This window comes from Podarcis tiliguerta (genome assembly GCF_965153285.1).
Source record: "Podarcis tiliguerta genome assembly, chromosome: 3".
NCBI classification, from domain to species: Eukaryota; Metazoa; Chordata; class Lepidosauria; order Squamata; family Lacertidae; genus Podarcis; species Podarcis tiliguerta.
Window position 1 is genome coordinate 31,227,139 of NC_139536.1, and position 16,001 is coordinate 31,243,139.

General features: G+C 43.1%; 1 protein-coding gene across 4 annotated transcripts in view; it reads left to right on the top strand.

Annotated features, from left to right (window-relative positions):
- Positions 1–16,001, top strand: part of STUM (stum, mechanosensory transduction mediator homolog) — a 45,343-nt gene that overhangs the window by 21,117 nt on the left and 8,225 nt on the right. For 2 of the 4 annotated variants that reach the window (XM_083434600.1, XM_083434599.1), the window contains exon 2: positions 12,816–13,004. In XM_083434600.1, the coding sequence (XP_083290726.1) occupies positions 12,816–13,004 (189 nt within the window). Of the gene's footprint in view, positions 1–12,815; positions 13,005–14,557; positions 14,614–15,587; positions 15,668–16,001 lie in introns of those variants that run through there. The other 2 variants (XM_083434598.1, XM_083434601.1) reach the window with 2 other exon arrangements.

Here is a 16,001-nt window from a genome sequence, read left to right on the forward strand (position 1 = left end):
TTGTCACTGGTTGATAACTATGTGTGACTAGAGTAGGCGGTGAAACTGCCTCTATAATCTAGCATGGCAGGGAGCACCAGCCCAGTTGCTTGGGCTTTGGGAATTCATTCCTTCTGCTCTTCCTCCCATACTTGGACATGAGGGACTGTGAGAGGATTATTAGTCTACATAACTTTTAGAAGACATTTGAAGGCAGCCCTGTATTGGGAAGTTTTTTAAATGTTTGATATTTTATTATGTTTTGTATATGCTGCAAGCCACCCAGCCAGATGGGTGGGGTATAATAATAGTAGTAGTAGTAGTAGTAGTAGTAGTAGTAGTAGTAGTAATAATAATAATAATTAATAATAATAATAATAATTTGTCCTCAGTGACATCATAGTATAGCTGCCAAGCACTATGGGCAGTCTGGCCAATTGGATTTACTTTTGGTAACTTTGACCTAAGTCTAATTTTCATATTTTAGATAATGAAGAGGTTAATGAATGAGAAGTGATATCAAATATTAAAACACATTTGCCCTGGATTTTGCAAAAAAACCAGGCATATACCATTCAAATGAAAGGAAGGTAAACCAGGTACATGAAAGTTGTATATCTGTATTTCAGTCTGCATCCTTCAAGATGGATTTCTATTCCAGACATTTGTTTTTACCGCTAAACAGTTGTATACTGTTAAATGTTCATACAAATGGAACATTCCTATAGCTGCGATTCTTTCTTTCTTTTTAGCATGCCCAACAATGGATCCCGAAGCGTATCTTAATTTTTTCATTAAGTGTTGAAATTCTTCCAGGAAGTCAAGCCAGATATATTTATGAATATGTACAGTTTGTCTGGTGCTGCTGATAAAGGTCAGGCTTATAATGACCTCTGGCTTTAGACAAAGAAAACAACTGATAAATATCTGCCCCCTCTATTTTGCTTGAGTTTCCTTAACCCTAATAGGAAATCTTCATTTCAGGACAATCCACTAGAATGGGTTGTCCTTTTTTTGTTTGTTTATATTGGAATATGTTGCATGGATTAGTTCTAGACTGGGCTGCCTAACAAGCAAGCATATACTATACTTTCCCCATGTGTGTATGTAGGTGTGGGTGTATTTTTGTACATTAATATTTTTTTCTTAGTCTCTTAGTTTTACTATCTGCCTTGCCTTTCAAGTGGCCTGGGCAGGATCCTAAAGTTGTAAAGCTTCTAGTATGTTTTAGGCACGATATAAAAAACAATGCATTTATGGGTTTTTCTAAGATAATGTTTGTGTAGGTTCCATAATTTCTGAGCTTCCAGTGTAGTATGTCCTCCGGGGAATGGGGTACATACTGGAATAGCCAGCAGAAAAAGGGTTCTCGGTGCACAGGATAGACCTCCTACAAAGATTTCATATATAGGTTTTTGGTTTGGGGGTGGAGGGGAAGCTTTGTAGACAAGATGGAATCTTTGAGTATCCTATAGGGTATTTCACAGTCAGTAATTAATTCAGGCAACCTTAAAGCAGATCATGGGAAGAAACATAGGAATTCCAACCTTATTTTTTGTGTTGCTGATTCTTGAGGCTGGGGGTTATTTGCAGGAAAGACTTCCTGGTGTAGAAACGATTAAGCACCTCCTCTTGCAAGCCCCCATCCCCAGTTCACATGACATTTCTGCAAACACAGCATGTGTTTGCCAAGATATAAAGTTCTGCCCTTGAGCAATTTCTTAAATCTACACTTTAATGTTGATCCTGTATCCTTTTCTAAGGATGCCCTTTTCCAATGCCCTTTTACCTTAGAAATTAACTTTCACTTTTTAAAATGTACTTGCATAAAATAAAAGCCTTTATAAGATCAGTGGAACTCCAGTACTGATAACATAAATGAATGCTTTACAGTTTTGAAGGTCTGGGACTACAGTTCCTAGTATCTTCCAGAATCAAACTGATGTGACCCAGATAATGCATTGAGATTTTCATCTCTAAAAGTTGATCTCCTAGGCTTAGTTACTAAGTCTGAGGCTGTTCACTTCCAAGTCTTTCTGATCTTACGGGCCATCAGGGTTGCCATACATCTGGAATTTTCTGGACATACCCAGAATACTGCAGTTGGAAGCATTGTCTGGGCAGAAAGCTACAAAAATGCCTGGGGAAAATCCAGACATATGGCAACCCATGTCGGCAGTGTCGTTTTTGCAGATTTTCATTTAAAATAGCTCTAAAAGTCAGTTTTGTTTGCAATTTTGCCAAAAATCAACAACTTTTGCGTTCAGATTTTCACTTTGTCAAATATAGCAACCCTAAAATAATGCTTCTACTCATACTTCTTAGGAATCAAAAGTCCAGAGGTGAATGCATCTGCCCACCTATCTTTTCTGACTCTGCCTTGTAAAAAATGAAAACCAATATTGGAGACAGAGAATCTAAGATATAAAAAGATTGAGAAGTTTCATGGGGGATGTAGAAGGTCTTGGAAGGTCCACACAAAAGTGGATTGCTGCACAAATTAAAAGTAAACGTGAGCTAGCACAGTGGAAGCATAGGTCACACCCTGTGTATGAAACTAAAGTGTGTATTAATATTCTTTATATTAGTGAGTTGACTTCCCCAGCCAGGGCGAGTTGGGGCATTGTGCTGGTTGTCCAATGCATTGAAAAAGCCTCATTTAAAGTGCTTCTAGGACTGCCTTTACCCGCATGAACCTAGATGCAAAGATCTTCATTGGAAGCCTCTGAGTCTTCCCATCTTCTGACATTAGACAGGGCAGCACTGGGGAGACGGCCTTTTCAATTGCGGTGCTCTGAATGCAGAATGCCTCCCTAGGGAGGCTTGACTGGTGCCAAACTTGATGTTCCTACAGTGCCAGGTGAATGCTTTTTGATTTCCCCAGCCCTTCCAGCGTGCCATCCCGTTATACCTTGAGACAGTTCAGTTCTGAAAGGTGGCCTGTAAATATTTCAAATAATAAATTAAATATTAATGTTGCTGGCAATTTTTTTTTACTGGCTCTGCTATTTTTTTGTTAACATTTTTGGGAGGGTTTTTTAAAATGGCTCCTACATTATTTTTGGAAGCAGCTTTGAGCATTATTAAATGGAAGGGGGCATGTAAGTGTGGTTGTTTTTAAAGCAAGTAGGCTATTAGAGCAAAACTGTAAAACAGTGTGCTCATAATCAGAGCAGTGGGATGTCTGTCAGTAGAAAACGATTGAGGTCTGTGGGCTATAAAAAGGGAGAAAATAGAAACAAGCTCCTTTATCAGCAGTGAATTGTAATAGGACAGACATTTTGGGATCTGATGGCTGTGATGGGCTATAAGCCATAGAATGTCATCTGGGCTGTTAGTTTCATGAAACAGAGACATTTAGATGGCTGATAATAACCACAAAGGGGCTTCAGGGAAGGCATTGCTCTCATGCAGAAAAGCAGATACAGGAACCATCCTTTAGATTACATGCTCTGGAAATGGATCTCCTATCATTAATTCTTCTGTGTTTCATTGTTGCTGCCAGCTGGGCTGCTGACTTTTAGGAGAAGAAGCTTTGCTTTAACAACATACTGATGCGGGTTCTCAAAAAGTCTAAGGCCGTGCCTAATACCCACATCTTTGTTGTTTTCCTTTTAACTCATGTTTTTCCTTGCTAACGTAGGAAAAAGAATCACCAGGTGGCATATTTTGGCTGGAAGTTCTTGTTTTTGGACTTGGAATTCTCCCACCACATGGATTTGGGATTTATCTCAAGTGAAGAAACTCGGAACATAGTAAGGTTTTAAGATAAAGATAAAGAATTGCATCTAGAAATCACTGCCATGGGGGTGAGGTACCTCAAGGCTGGGGGTTAAATGTGGCCCTCCAGACTTTTCTATCTGGCCCTTAGGACTCTGCCCCAGCAGCAGCCCTCCTCTAGGGCAGCCCACATTGGCCCTGCCCCACACCTTGCTCAAGTGCTTTTTCCTGTCATCATGTGCCCTTGCACTGCCGTAATGTATTTTACTTACCCGGCTGCGTGTGTGTGTATATAAACCTCTGATTTGTATTTGGGTTTTTTGCATGGCTGGACTGTAGCCTCCTGAAGAAAAGTACAGTGGTACCTTGGAAGTCAAATGGAATCCGTTCTGGAAGTCCATTCGACTTCCAAAACATTTGGAAACCAAGGCACAGCTTCCGATTGGTTGCAGGAAGCTCCTGCAGCCAATCAGAAGCAGCAAAAGCCGCGTTGGACATTGGGGTTCCAAAAAAGTTTGCAAACTGAAACACTCACTTCTGGGTTTGTGGCATTCAGGAGCCAAAACATTCGAGTCGCAAGGTGTTCGTCAACCAAGATACAACTGTACGTGTCACTTTGGCCTTTGGTCACAGCTACCCCCGGCATGAGATCACCATGTGGTCCTGGAACTGAAAAAAGTACTCCATCCTGCACTATCGGGTTAATTGTATTTGTCGGAAGCCAACTCAAATAAAAAGATTTTGTGGCACTTCTGGAAGAGATAAAGACGACTTCAGAGGAAATCTGGTCACAGCATCCGTGCCTTCTCCATTCTCAGTCACCATTCAACAGAGGTCATTAGCACATTAGCAGTGAAGTGACCAAGTCTGCTCGTCAACACAGCATGGTACTTTTTCATACAGTACCAACATTTTATTTTAAATAATGTGGTATTCTATTGGCATTTTAAAATGAATATTGTAGCATTGTGGGGCTACTCTCAAGGCTGCCTCGGAAGCTGCAGTTAGAACAAAATTTGGCAGCTCAACTGCTCACTGGGGAGCAAAGCCTACACAAATCTGGAGTGGTGTCCCTAAGATGGTTGGATAGCGCCTTGTATGCCTCCTTTCAGCAACTCCTGCAGCCAAGCTGGAGTATTGCTCTGCTTTCCTTTGGACCACATCAGCAAGGCCCAGAGCGGGGTGTTGTTGTTTGGGCCGCCCAGGACCTCCATACACACTGCCTAGGCTTGTGCCCCAGGGAGGTCACTTCAGTGCTGTTAGTACAGCCGTTTGACTTCACCCCCGGAGGTGCATTCCGTTGTCGCTCGAGACAGATGGATTGCCACCGCAGCAACAACAAAGAACTATCTCTCTTCGTGCAGTTTTCTTTCTTTGCTGACTCCAGGACTATTTAGATGCTCATTCTTTTCCTGCTCTCCTGCTCTCTCTCGCTCCATACAACTCTCTCTTCAACTAGAGTTGAAGCTCTGGGGCAGGCCGGAGGTCATACTGAAAAGCGATGGCTGCTGCTGCTGCTGCGCTATCCTGCGCATCAGCTGCTGGGCAGGGAGGCTGAGCAGCCTAAACAAAGCCCCGCTGTGCCTTAGGTGTCTTTGAGGATTCCTCCGCTCTCACTGAAATCCTCTTTGGGCTCTGTGGAGGGTCTCCTCGTGAGCCACAAGGACTCTCCAGCACTCTCCTGCTACTTCCTGGTTTGGATCTATTCATTCATTCATTCATTCATTCATTCCCCGGTGCCATATACATGATCATTGTGCAAGTCAATCGCACGTAAGTGGGGGGGGGGGATGCCTGTATTCAGTATGTTCAGTTCTGACATTTTGCTGTACAGCTTATATTAATAGGGAATTCAAAATAACTCAATATCAATATTTGCTTTTTGAAGGGACATAGGGATGAAGCCAGCAGAAGCATAAATTCTGAAATCTTCATTCAAACTTTGGATTATTTATTTTAATTCTTTCTAGCATTTCTCTTTCACCTTTATATTACATATTTATTTTAAAAAGTGCTCAAGGCTGCTTGTGTGTGAGGAGACAATGAGGCACAGGGTACGGCTCCATTCCAAAAAAACCCCACTGTGCTGTTTACTTTTGACTGATTTTGTTTTAAGAAAGACACCTAGATTTATATCAAACAAACCCCCGGAAAGAGGTTTTAGTATCAACACCTGGAATCCATCACATCTTTTCAGGTACTTTTTTCTTCTTGGGTTCCTCCCCACTTTCCACTTCACTTAATAATTTCTTTTTATCTGCATTTCTTATGGCACTGACTCTTAGAGATCATAGAATCATAGAATCATAGAGTTGGAGGGGACCACAGTGGTCATTATTCCAACCCCCTGCAATACAGGAATCTTTTGCCCAATGTGGGGCTTGAACCCACGGCCCTGAAATTAAGAGTCCAATGCTCTGCTGACTGAGCTATTAATGTTTTAACTCAGTTTGTGATGTGCTTTCCTTATGCACATCCCTATGCCATTTATGAAGGCCTCCTAAGTGATTCGATAGCAATCCCTGAAAAGAGCAAACTCCAGTCAAGCCCTTGAGTGATAGTTTGGAGTACAAACCTTGGACCAATCAAGAGGAGTTAACTGTTGCAAATACCCACCAGATAGACTACTTTTGCGGGAAGCGGGTGGCGCTTGCGGGATGCGGGCAGCGCTTGCGGGGCGCGGGTGGCGCTTGCGGGACGCGGGTGGCGCTGTGGGTAAAACCTCAGTGCCTAGGACTTGCCGATCACATGGTCGGCGGTTCGAATCCCCGCGGTGGGGTGCGCTCCCGTCGTTCGGTCCCAGCGCCTGCCAACCTAGCAGTTCGAAAGCACCTCCGGGTGCAAGTAGATAAATAGGGACCGCTTACTAGCGGGAAGGTAAACGGCGTTCCGTGTGCTGCGCTGGCTCGCCAGATGCAGCTTGTCACGCTGGCCACGTGACCCAGAAGTGTCTGCGGACAGCGCTGGCTCCTGGCCTATAGAGTGAGATGAGCGCACAACCCTAGAGTCTGGCAAGACTGGCCCGTACGGGCAGGGGTACCTTTACCTTTACTTTAGACTACTTTCAGTCAAGAGCACGGTCAGTTTTGGAGTGTCTCTGTCAATGCCTCACACTACAGTAGAACCTTGGGTTACGTACCACTCTCCTTACAAATGCTTTGGGTAACGAACTCCGCTAACCCGGAAGTAGGTCTCCTGGAAGCAAACTTTGCCCTGGGGTGTGAGTGGAAGTCGTGCGGCGGTGATGTGGCAGCAGCGGGAGGCCCCATTAGCGAAAGTGCACCTCAGGTTAAGAACAGTTTCTGGTTAAGAACAGACCTCCAGAACGAATTAAGTTCGTAACTGGAGGTACCACTGTAGATAATACCTGAGAGATCTGACTGTCAGTGCAGTGATAGTTATTAGGACATCCTTTTTCAGCCATAAGTGGCCAGGAAACAGCAAATATAGGGAATGTTCCTATATGGTAAGTTAATAAAAACAATAATAATACTGAGGCAATTTAGGACAGACAAAAGTAAGTGTGGCTTCACACAGCACATACATCTTGCTACCACAAGATGTAGAGGATTAGCCAAATTGATAGGAAATAAGGCTACCAATGACTGCTAGTCATGACAGCCATGTTGCCTCCAGTATCAGAGACAGTATGTACTATATCTACGGAAGGCAATATGGCTGCTCTGACTAGTGTGCCTCTGAGTACCACTTGCTGAGGGGTTGCAGTCATGTCCAGCTCTTAGGTTATATTAGGTTAGCCACTCCGGGAACAGAATTCTGGATATGATGGGGAAACAATCAGTTGATGGAAAGCCAAACAACCACCATGTACACAAATCTGGATGAATGCTCCCTGTTGTATAACCTCCCTGCAAACAAATAGGAACAGGTGCTCAGAGAATCGGCATTGTATATAATCTCTGCACAAGCTTTCACAAGCAAATAGGGATGAATGTTCAATAAACAGGTCATCTTAAGGGGTCCTTACCATATCATCACAGCTGACAGTTGAAAGAATCTTTCCTGGAGTGGGCTCATCTGTGATCAGGTAGTTCCTAGAAGTTATTTTTTTTTGCACAATATTACACAGTAAACATGGGCGAGTCCAACCTTTTGAAAGATTACTTCTTCAGAGGCTAAGTGTGGTTCATCTGTACCACACAAGTGTGTGTGTGTATGCTTATGAAGCTATTTTTTTTTTAGTGCTAAAACATTTGCAGGTCTACTCTCCAGCGTTATGTGGGAATGACAGAATGCCCTGTTTGGCTCTGGATCAGCTAACGTTAGTATAGCTAAGAATAACATTTGAAGTGCTGGTGTCTGAAAAGTTCATTAGAGCTGGAGCCAGCATACCCAAGAAAATAACTCCTCTTGGGAGGAAGTCTGCTTACATGAGCTGTGTAAGGGCGACACTCGTGGAAGATCACTTTTCCTTCTCTGTGATTTGTGGAGGTGAGGGGACCGAACATTTATTTATATGAGTGAAGCCTTTCAGAAGAATCTGCACCGGCGCTTGTCATTCTAGCCTGCTGTGACCGTGTGGGGAAGTAAGAACACGAACATTTAGAACGGCAATATAACCAAACATGGTATCAAGTAGAAACTGCAGCACTGGGTCAAAGAACCAGATAGTTGGCTCACTGCCAGTGGCTGAGTCATTCAGTAACACCTACCACTACGTTAGCAATTAGGTGTTGCATTTTGCATCTCATTTACCTCTTTTTCCAAAGGTATAACCTCTCAATTTGTGAAGTAGTATGTTGCCTAACTGGAACCAAACAAGAACATGAATCTTTTTAAACTTCCCCATGACTTTTTCCCCCTTCCCCCACTCCAAGGTATAAACAGATGTTTGTTTATGAGGTTGGTAATAATGGGACACATTTTTAAAGACTGAATTTCTATACAGGGATCAACAATATTTTGGGGCCAGTAGGTACAGTATATCTCAAATTTTGATTGAGTGCTGTGGGCATCAGTCACACAATGACTGCTGTGGGGGGCATGAGAAAAACTATGAACCATGCCTTCTGCAATATAAAACTTATTCAGCAACCCTTCTGGTTTATCCACAACAAGAGACACATAGCTAAGCCTAAGTTTTCACATATGCCTTTCGGTGGTGGTGGTGGTGGGGTTCTTTAACCCACCCATACTTACTGTGTAGTATTGTGCAAAAAAACAACTTCTATGAACTACCTGGTCACAGATGAGCCCACCACAGGAAAGATGCATCCTTGTTGATAGAGGAAAAGGAGCAAGCTATGGAGATTTCAAGGACTTGAAAATAAAATGAAAGCAGGGAAAGTGCACTAAAGTGCAAAGGGGGGGGTACCTCTTTAGGACCCCTGTGTTTCCTATTGCCTGATGTCCAAACAATTCACTTACTAAGCCCAGCTCTGACTTCACTCACTGATCACTGCACTTCAAGTATTGTTGTTGTTGTTGTTAATTTACATGCTGCCCATCTGAGTGGGTTGCTCCAGCCACTCTGGGCGGCTCCCAACAAAAAGTAGTAAAAACACAATATGACACCACACACTTATAAACTACCAGGCTGCACACATGGTCATTTAGGGGCACAGTTTAAAGCAGCTTGGTCGTCTTGAATTCCTGATTCTGCCTTTAAAAATTCTGCTTTTTGTTGTTGTTTTTCTCATGAAAATTCACCTGCATTTTAGTGCACATTTCCCCTTATATACATGTTTGTGTGCAATTTTGCCTAATTTTGCAAAGCGATTTTGGCAACTAACACATTCATATTCTGGTAAAACACGCATTTTTATGTACACTTTACCCTAGTATGTACAATTTTTTGTACACATTATGTGTCTGGAGAACTGCACCGCAAAATTGGGAGATGGGTGGAATTCAAAGAACGGCTGTGTCTTGATTTGCTTATTGTTTCGGAAAGTGCAAATTAAGTAAATTCATATTTAAATATTAAGTGAATTGAATTTCTTCCTCCCCCCCACCCCACCCCCCACCTACAAGCAGGCACTGCTTATAAAATGCATCATCTCACCCTTGGGCTTCTACAGCTGTTCAGTCTTGTGAAAATGAAGCCCTCAAGGATATTGTCTCATTAAAAGAAGAGTCTCCCCATCTTTTCTTCCCACTACCACCTTCCAGCTTCAATATAGAGTTGCTTTCTTCGACCTCAGCGGCTCCCACCCACTCTTTTTCTCTGCAGTGCTTCTAAACTAGCTTGAGGAGAGTTTGGAGAAAGTGGGAGTTGGAAATAAAGGCAACAGCAGGAAAAGAGGGGGGGGGAGTGTCTTGAGATATTATACAATAGAAGAAAGCAACTTAATTTGAGTTTGCAAAAGGTTTGAGATTTTTTAAATGGGCAGCGATGGCACAATTTTCCCCCTCTCACTGGTGGGAGTTCTTAAGTAGGTTGTCTTTCCCAAGAGGCCTGGGAGACGAGCATCCACCTCCCCCAAAATTAAAGTGCTTGAAGCTTCACATCCAACACTGCTTTCACCTCTGCCTGATCACCCACCTGCCTCTCTGCTATATTAGGAAATGAGCACTAGAAGATTTAAGCCTCCTCTGATACTGTTTTTCCAGGACAGTTGAATTAAAACAATAACCGAAAATCATAGCAGCAATAAAGAACCTAAGGTGCTACATTAGTCCATGTCTTCACCCTAATGTTGTGTATGTTCCTTGGATGCTTAGAAATTCATGTTATGAGTAGACTGCAGATTTGGTGGGTTTGCCATGGCTGAAATTTATGGAGGCAGGGGTGTCCCTTCCAGTCCATTGATCCTGCTTTTCCATTTTCTTTCCCCAGAAGTTTAAAGTGCTCACAACAATTCCTTCAGGTTTTTTTTTTTAAAAAAACTATTGTATGTTTTGTACCACTTGTATCAAATGCACCCTATCAAAAACATGTTCCTATAAAATGTATCTTCTGCGGGCAGAGTATTAACCTTTATGAAGGAACAAAATAAAAAAATTCCTTCCAGTAGCACCTTAGAGACCAACTAAGTTTGTTATTGGTATGAGCTTTCGTGTGCATGCACACTTCTTCAGATACTTCTTCAGATAAGTGTGCATGCACACGAAAGCTCATACCAATAACAAAATTAGTTGGTCTCTAAGGTGCTACTGGAAGGATTTTTTTTATTTTGTTTCGACTACGGCAGACCAACACGGCTACCTACCTGTAAAATTAAAATTGATTGTGACCAAGTGACAAAGAGTTCTTCATATAACGCAGCTACAGAGCTCTGTGTTTTATTAACATGATCAAACACATTTGGGGATTCAGTTTTACCTGCAAAAGAGTTTTCCATTCCCTGTACCCGCCAGCCTTCCCTGGTAGAGGAGGATAGCCAAGCTGATCAGGGGCCTGGAAACCAAGCCTTATGTGGAACGTTTAAGGGAGTTAGTTATGTTTAGCCTGGAAAAGAGGGGATAGGATAAAAGGTAAAGGTAAAGGTACCCCTGCCCGTACGGGCCAGTCTTGACAGACTCTAGGGTTGTGCGCCCATCTCACTCAAAGAGGCCGGGGGCCAGCGCTGTCCGAAGACACTTCCGGGTCACGTGGCCAGCGTGACATCGCTGCTCTGGCCAGCCAGAGCCGCACACGGAAACGCCGTTTACCTTCCCACTAGTAAGCGGTCCCTATTTATCTACTTGCACCTGAGAGTGCTTTTGAACTGCTAGGTTGGCAGGCGCTGGGACTGAACAATGGGAGCGCACCCCGCCGCGGGGATTCGAACCGCCGACCTTTTGATCGGCAAGCCCTAGGCGCTGAGGCTTTAACCCACAGCGCCACCCGCGTCCCGTGGGGATAGGGGATAGGATAGCCATCTTCAAATGTCTAAAGGGCTGTCACATGGAAGATGGAGCAAGCTTGCTTTCTCCTGCTCTGGAGGGTGGGACCCAAAACAATGGCTTCAAGTTACAAGAAAGGAGATTCCAACTAAACATCAGGAAGAACTTTCTGACAGCAAGAGCTGTCTGACAGCGGAATGGACTCCCTCAGGAGGTTGCGGACTCTCCTTCCTTGGAGGTTTATAAGCAGAGGCTAGATGGCCACCTGTCATGTAATGATCTGGTTAAGATTCCTGCATTTCAGAGGTTTGGATTAAATAACCCTTGGGGATCCCTTCCAACTCTACAATTCTATATAGTTTTTATGGTATGATTTTATTTACCGCTTTTGTAAACTGCGGTGGTGGTGGTTGTGTTTTTTAAAAAACACAAACTAACGGTGTGTTAACACTTCTATAAAGGAATGAAATGAAATAAGCAGTTGGCTCCTTATCTCTCTCGCCCTGACCTAGCCACTGTGATCCACGCAACGGTCACCTCCAGACTGGATTATTGTAACTCGCTCTACGTGGGGCTGCCCTTGAGACTGACCCAGAAACTCCAGCGGGTGCAGAATGCCGTGGCGAGACTCCTTTTGGGGTCTTTGCTGCGAGATCACATTCATCCAGTACTATACCAGCTGCACTGGCTCCCGGTGGAGTACAGGATCAGGTTTAAGGTGCTGGTTTTAACCTTTAAAGCCCTATACAGCCTAGGACCCTCGTACCTGCGGGACCGCCTCTCCTGGTATGCCCCACAGAGAAACCTACGGTCTGCAAATATAAACATCCTGAAGGTCCCAGGCCTCAGAGAGGTTAGGCTGGCCTCAACTAGAGCCAGGGCTTTCTCAGCTGTGGCTCCAATCTGGTGGAACGCTCTGTCACAAGAGACTAGGGCCCTGCGGGACCTGACATCTTTCCGCAGGGCCTGTAAGACAGAGCTGTTCCACCAGGCCTTTGGTCAGGGCGCAGCCTGACCCCCTCCTCTGGCAACCTGCACAGAATCTTGCTTAATGGTTGCCATCAATTTGATTTTAATTAATTTTTATAATGAAAGGTTTTTAGAATGTTGGATTATTTTGATTGTTGTTAGCCGCCCTGAGCCCAGCTTTGGCCGGGGAGGGCGGGGTATAAATAAATTTTATTATTATTATTATTATTATTATTATTATTATTATTAAGGAATGAAATGAAATGAAGATGGTTTGATATGTTCTCGTTTTGTTTGGCATGCATGTGACCCTCACCTGCTTCCTTCCACATCCTCACTGATGCTCTTTCTTTCCACAGGGACGTTTGTGTCTGCCTTCACGGTGTTGTGTGGAGCTCGGACCGACCTCCCCGACAGGCACATCTGCTGTGTGTTCTGGTTGAACATTGCTGCAGCTCTGATTCAGATCCTCACAGCGATTGTGATGGTTGGCTGGATCATGAGTATATTTTGGGGAATGGACATGGTCATTCTTGCCAGTAAGTACAGTTGCAATAGCCTCTTTTTTCATTCTTTTTATGGGCATCCGCTTGAGGAAGTTCACCGCTTTGCCATCTGGCAACAATAAGCTAAGGCTATTATCTTGTGGTTTGTCCTGTTGGTGGGATCTGATTGCAAGGGCTAAATATAGGGTTTGCATCCTTGCCCCATCCACTCTTCCTTCTCCTTGATAAAAGGCGCATGGTTTGACCTACTCTGCTCTCCTAGTCATCAGGCTTCACAGAACTGTTTTTGAGAGGGACATACCCACCTCAAAGTGGGGCCAGAATTTTTGAGTGGGAAGAGTTCATGTTTGGAGTTCCCCACTATTTAGAGCAGGGTTTCCCAAACTTGGGTCTCCAGGTGTTTTTGGACTACAGCTCCCGTCATCCCTAGTTGGCAAGACCAGCAGTCAGGGATGATGGGGATTGTAGTCCAGAAATAGCTGGAGATCCAGTTTTGGGAAACACTGATTTAGAGTGTCAGCTAGGTGCTAACGGGTGGCAGACTCCTGATTTAAAGGATTTGTTAGGAACCGTGATGGCTACATCTGCATTAGGGAGTAGTAATTAGAGGTTAATTTGCCATCTTGCAGTCCACTTTTCAGCCCTAGAGTAATCGTAGGTCTCTGAACCTGACAGCTGTTACAGGGCTGCTATATTTTTATGACTGTACGGAGCTTCAAAAAGCCCATGCCCACGTTTGTTCTTCCAGAGAGCCACGGCAACACAGGTCTGCCACCCTTTCATGTGTGAAGGTGGGTGGACAGCAACTTTTGATAAGAGACACACAATGAATTAATAGAACCAATTATCTGTCTAAAACTGTGCCTGACTAAGCCTTCTGTATGCAAGCAGCTCTTGGATCTTTCTTTTTCTCTTTTTAAGAAAAATGTTCATTTTGTATCACTCGTATATATCAGCTGGAAAGAAACAGATCAGAAAACAAATTTGGCCTATTAGTGAACCCAGTTTCTGCCTTCTTTCTAAGTATTTTGATCATTTCATTGGACAGGAGGTGGAAGGCCTCTAGAGGGCATGCAAATGAAGGGCTTTGCCATTCCTCTGTGCATTCAAGCATTCATTGTTTCTATTAACAATAATGAAAAAATAAGAATAAAGGACTTCTTACTCACTTTATACAATAAGGTCTCCATGGTGGAGTACAGCAATATAAAAATACAATATTCAACTCTTGTTAAAGTAATTTATAATCAGAGAAAACAAAGTGGGTCCTAAAAATGTGTATTTCAGGTGTCAAGGGGCAGAATAAAGAGATATGATGAAAGCTATACAGTGAAGGCAGCAGATGCTCCGTCAGGAAGGGAATTCCGCAGTTTAGGATCTGCCACGGAAAATGCCTTCAATGACATCCACTACGAGAGGTCACACAATGTGGATCTACGTGCTGATGTCCATGTGTGGAAGCACCACACAATGAAGTCTTCCTGTTACACTACCATTTCAGAAGGAGAATATCATGTTTCAATGACTTTTTAATTTTTCATCTGCTCCTGGAAAGCTAGCAAGAAAGATGACCTTACTTTTTTTGCACATTCCAGCTTTCTACTGCCAGGAAGTTTTTGAAATGAAGGAGCATTGAAACTTGCTACCTACCTCACACCAACTTTCTGAAGAGGCACAGACCCAGAAATGATGCATTGTGTGAATTTCCAACCACATGCATTTGTTTTCACTTTCTGTCTGAGAGGTAGACCTAATGTTAAGAGAATGTGCATATTTAAGAGCTGGGGACAGGCAGCTCTGCATTGGGGCTTAAAGTTCAGCTTGATGAGACACCTGCCATTTAAGACGCCCTCTTTTCCCAAGGCTTTCTGTGATTTCAACTCAAACTGTGTTGGATACTGTGACATACAGCCCTCCACTTCTCAGTTATTTGCCCTTTCCCCCAAGTGGTGTTGCTGTCATTGTTCTCTGTTTACGAATGGGAAGAAGAATCACACTGAAGTTTGCAGTTTCGGTACTAGCAGGCAGGGCAAGTCAACACGACCATACCTCCAACATTTCTTGAAAAAATTCTGGGGCGCCTCATAGCCACCCCAGATGGTGGCCCTGCTGCCTGCTCAGATACCATCACTGTACATGTGAGGTTGTGTTTCTTTGCCCTAATGTGTGTCACTTTGCCCTTTCTTCCAATCAAGTGTGCATAGGCTCAAGGTCTTAAAAGTGAACTTTGTGTAGTGCTCTCCTGTACCTTCTGTTTTATGTCCACTTCTCTTAACTAAAATGCATGCATGACGTAGTTGTGCTGCTAAGTAAGTTGTGCTCCATGCACCAAGTCTTATTGTCTTAGCTTGAAGTAGGCACAAGCTTTTAAATTTATAATTTTGTCGTGGTTACTTCATTCATAAAAACCAAATGTAAGTTCTTGCAATTTATGGAGCTGGGGGAAAATCCTCTATTAGTTTTGCAAGCCCATTCCTAATAGTAGTAAATTTCTGTTTAATTGCTTATCACTTTACTTGCTTGTGTTTTTCTATTATTGATGTGCTTTGAATATTCCTGATAGTTACGTCTTTCCTTTTCTCTCTTTTTATGTTTCTTTCACGTTCTCTAAATGAACAACAAAAGTTTCACAAGGTATGTTTCTCCCACACACCTCTTTTTCTTATTTTTACTGTACACTAATAACTTAGTAATGTGCTTTCTAAGGTAAAATCCATCAGAAATCTAGAGTCTAAGATGGGCTCCTCTTCCCAATTTATAACTGGGGTGTGCATGTTCTACATGCTCAAATTTCTGACCCTGTGAAGTAATTTTGCTTTCCTTCACTTGGTTATATTTTACTCCCTGGTAGTAATGCTTACATTTTTGTGGGATAATGTAAAAGCTATTCTAATATGTTCAAGTGTTATACGACCAAAGATTTTCTCAGGTTTCAAATGTTCTTGTTGCAGACTAGTTTTTGTTTTGTTAGGAAATCGTTAGAAGTGCACTGAAATACTCTTATCATGTAACATTTGGCTGACTTGGAATGTATTCCTA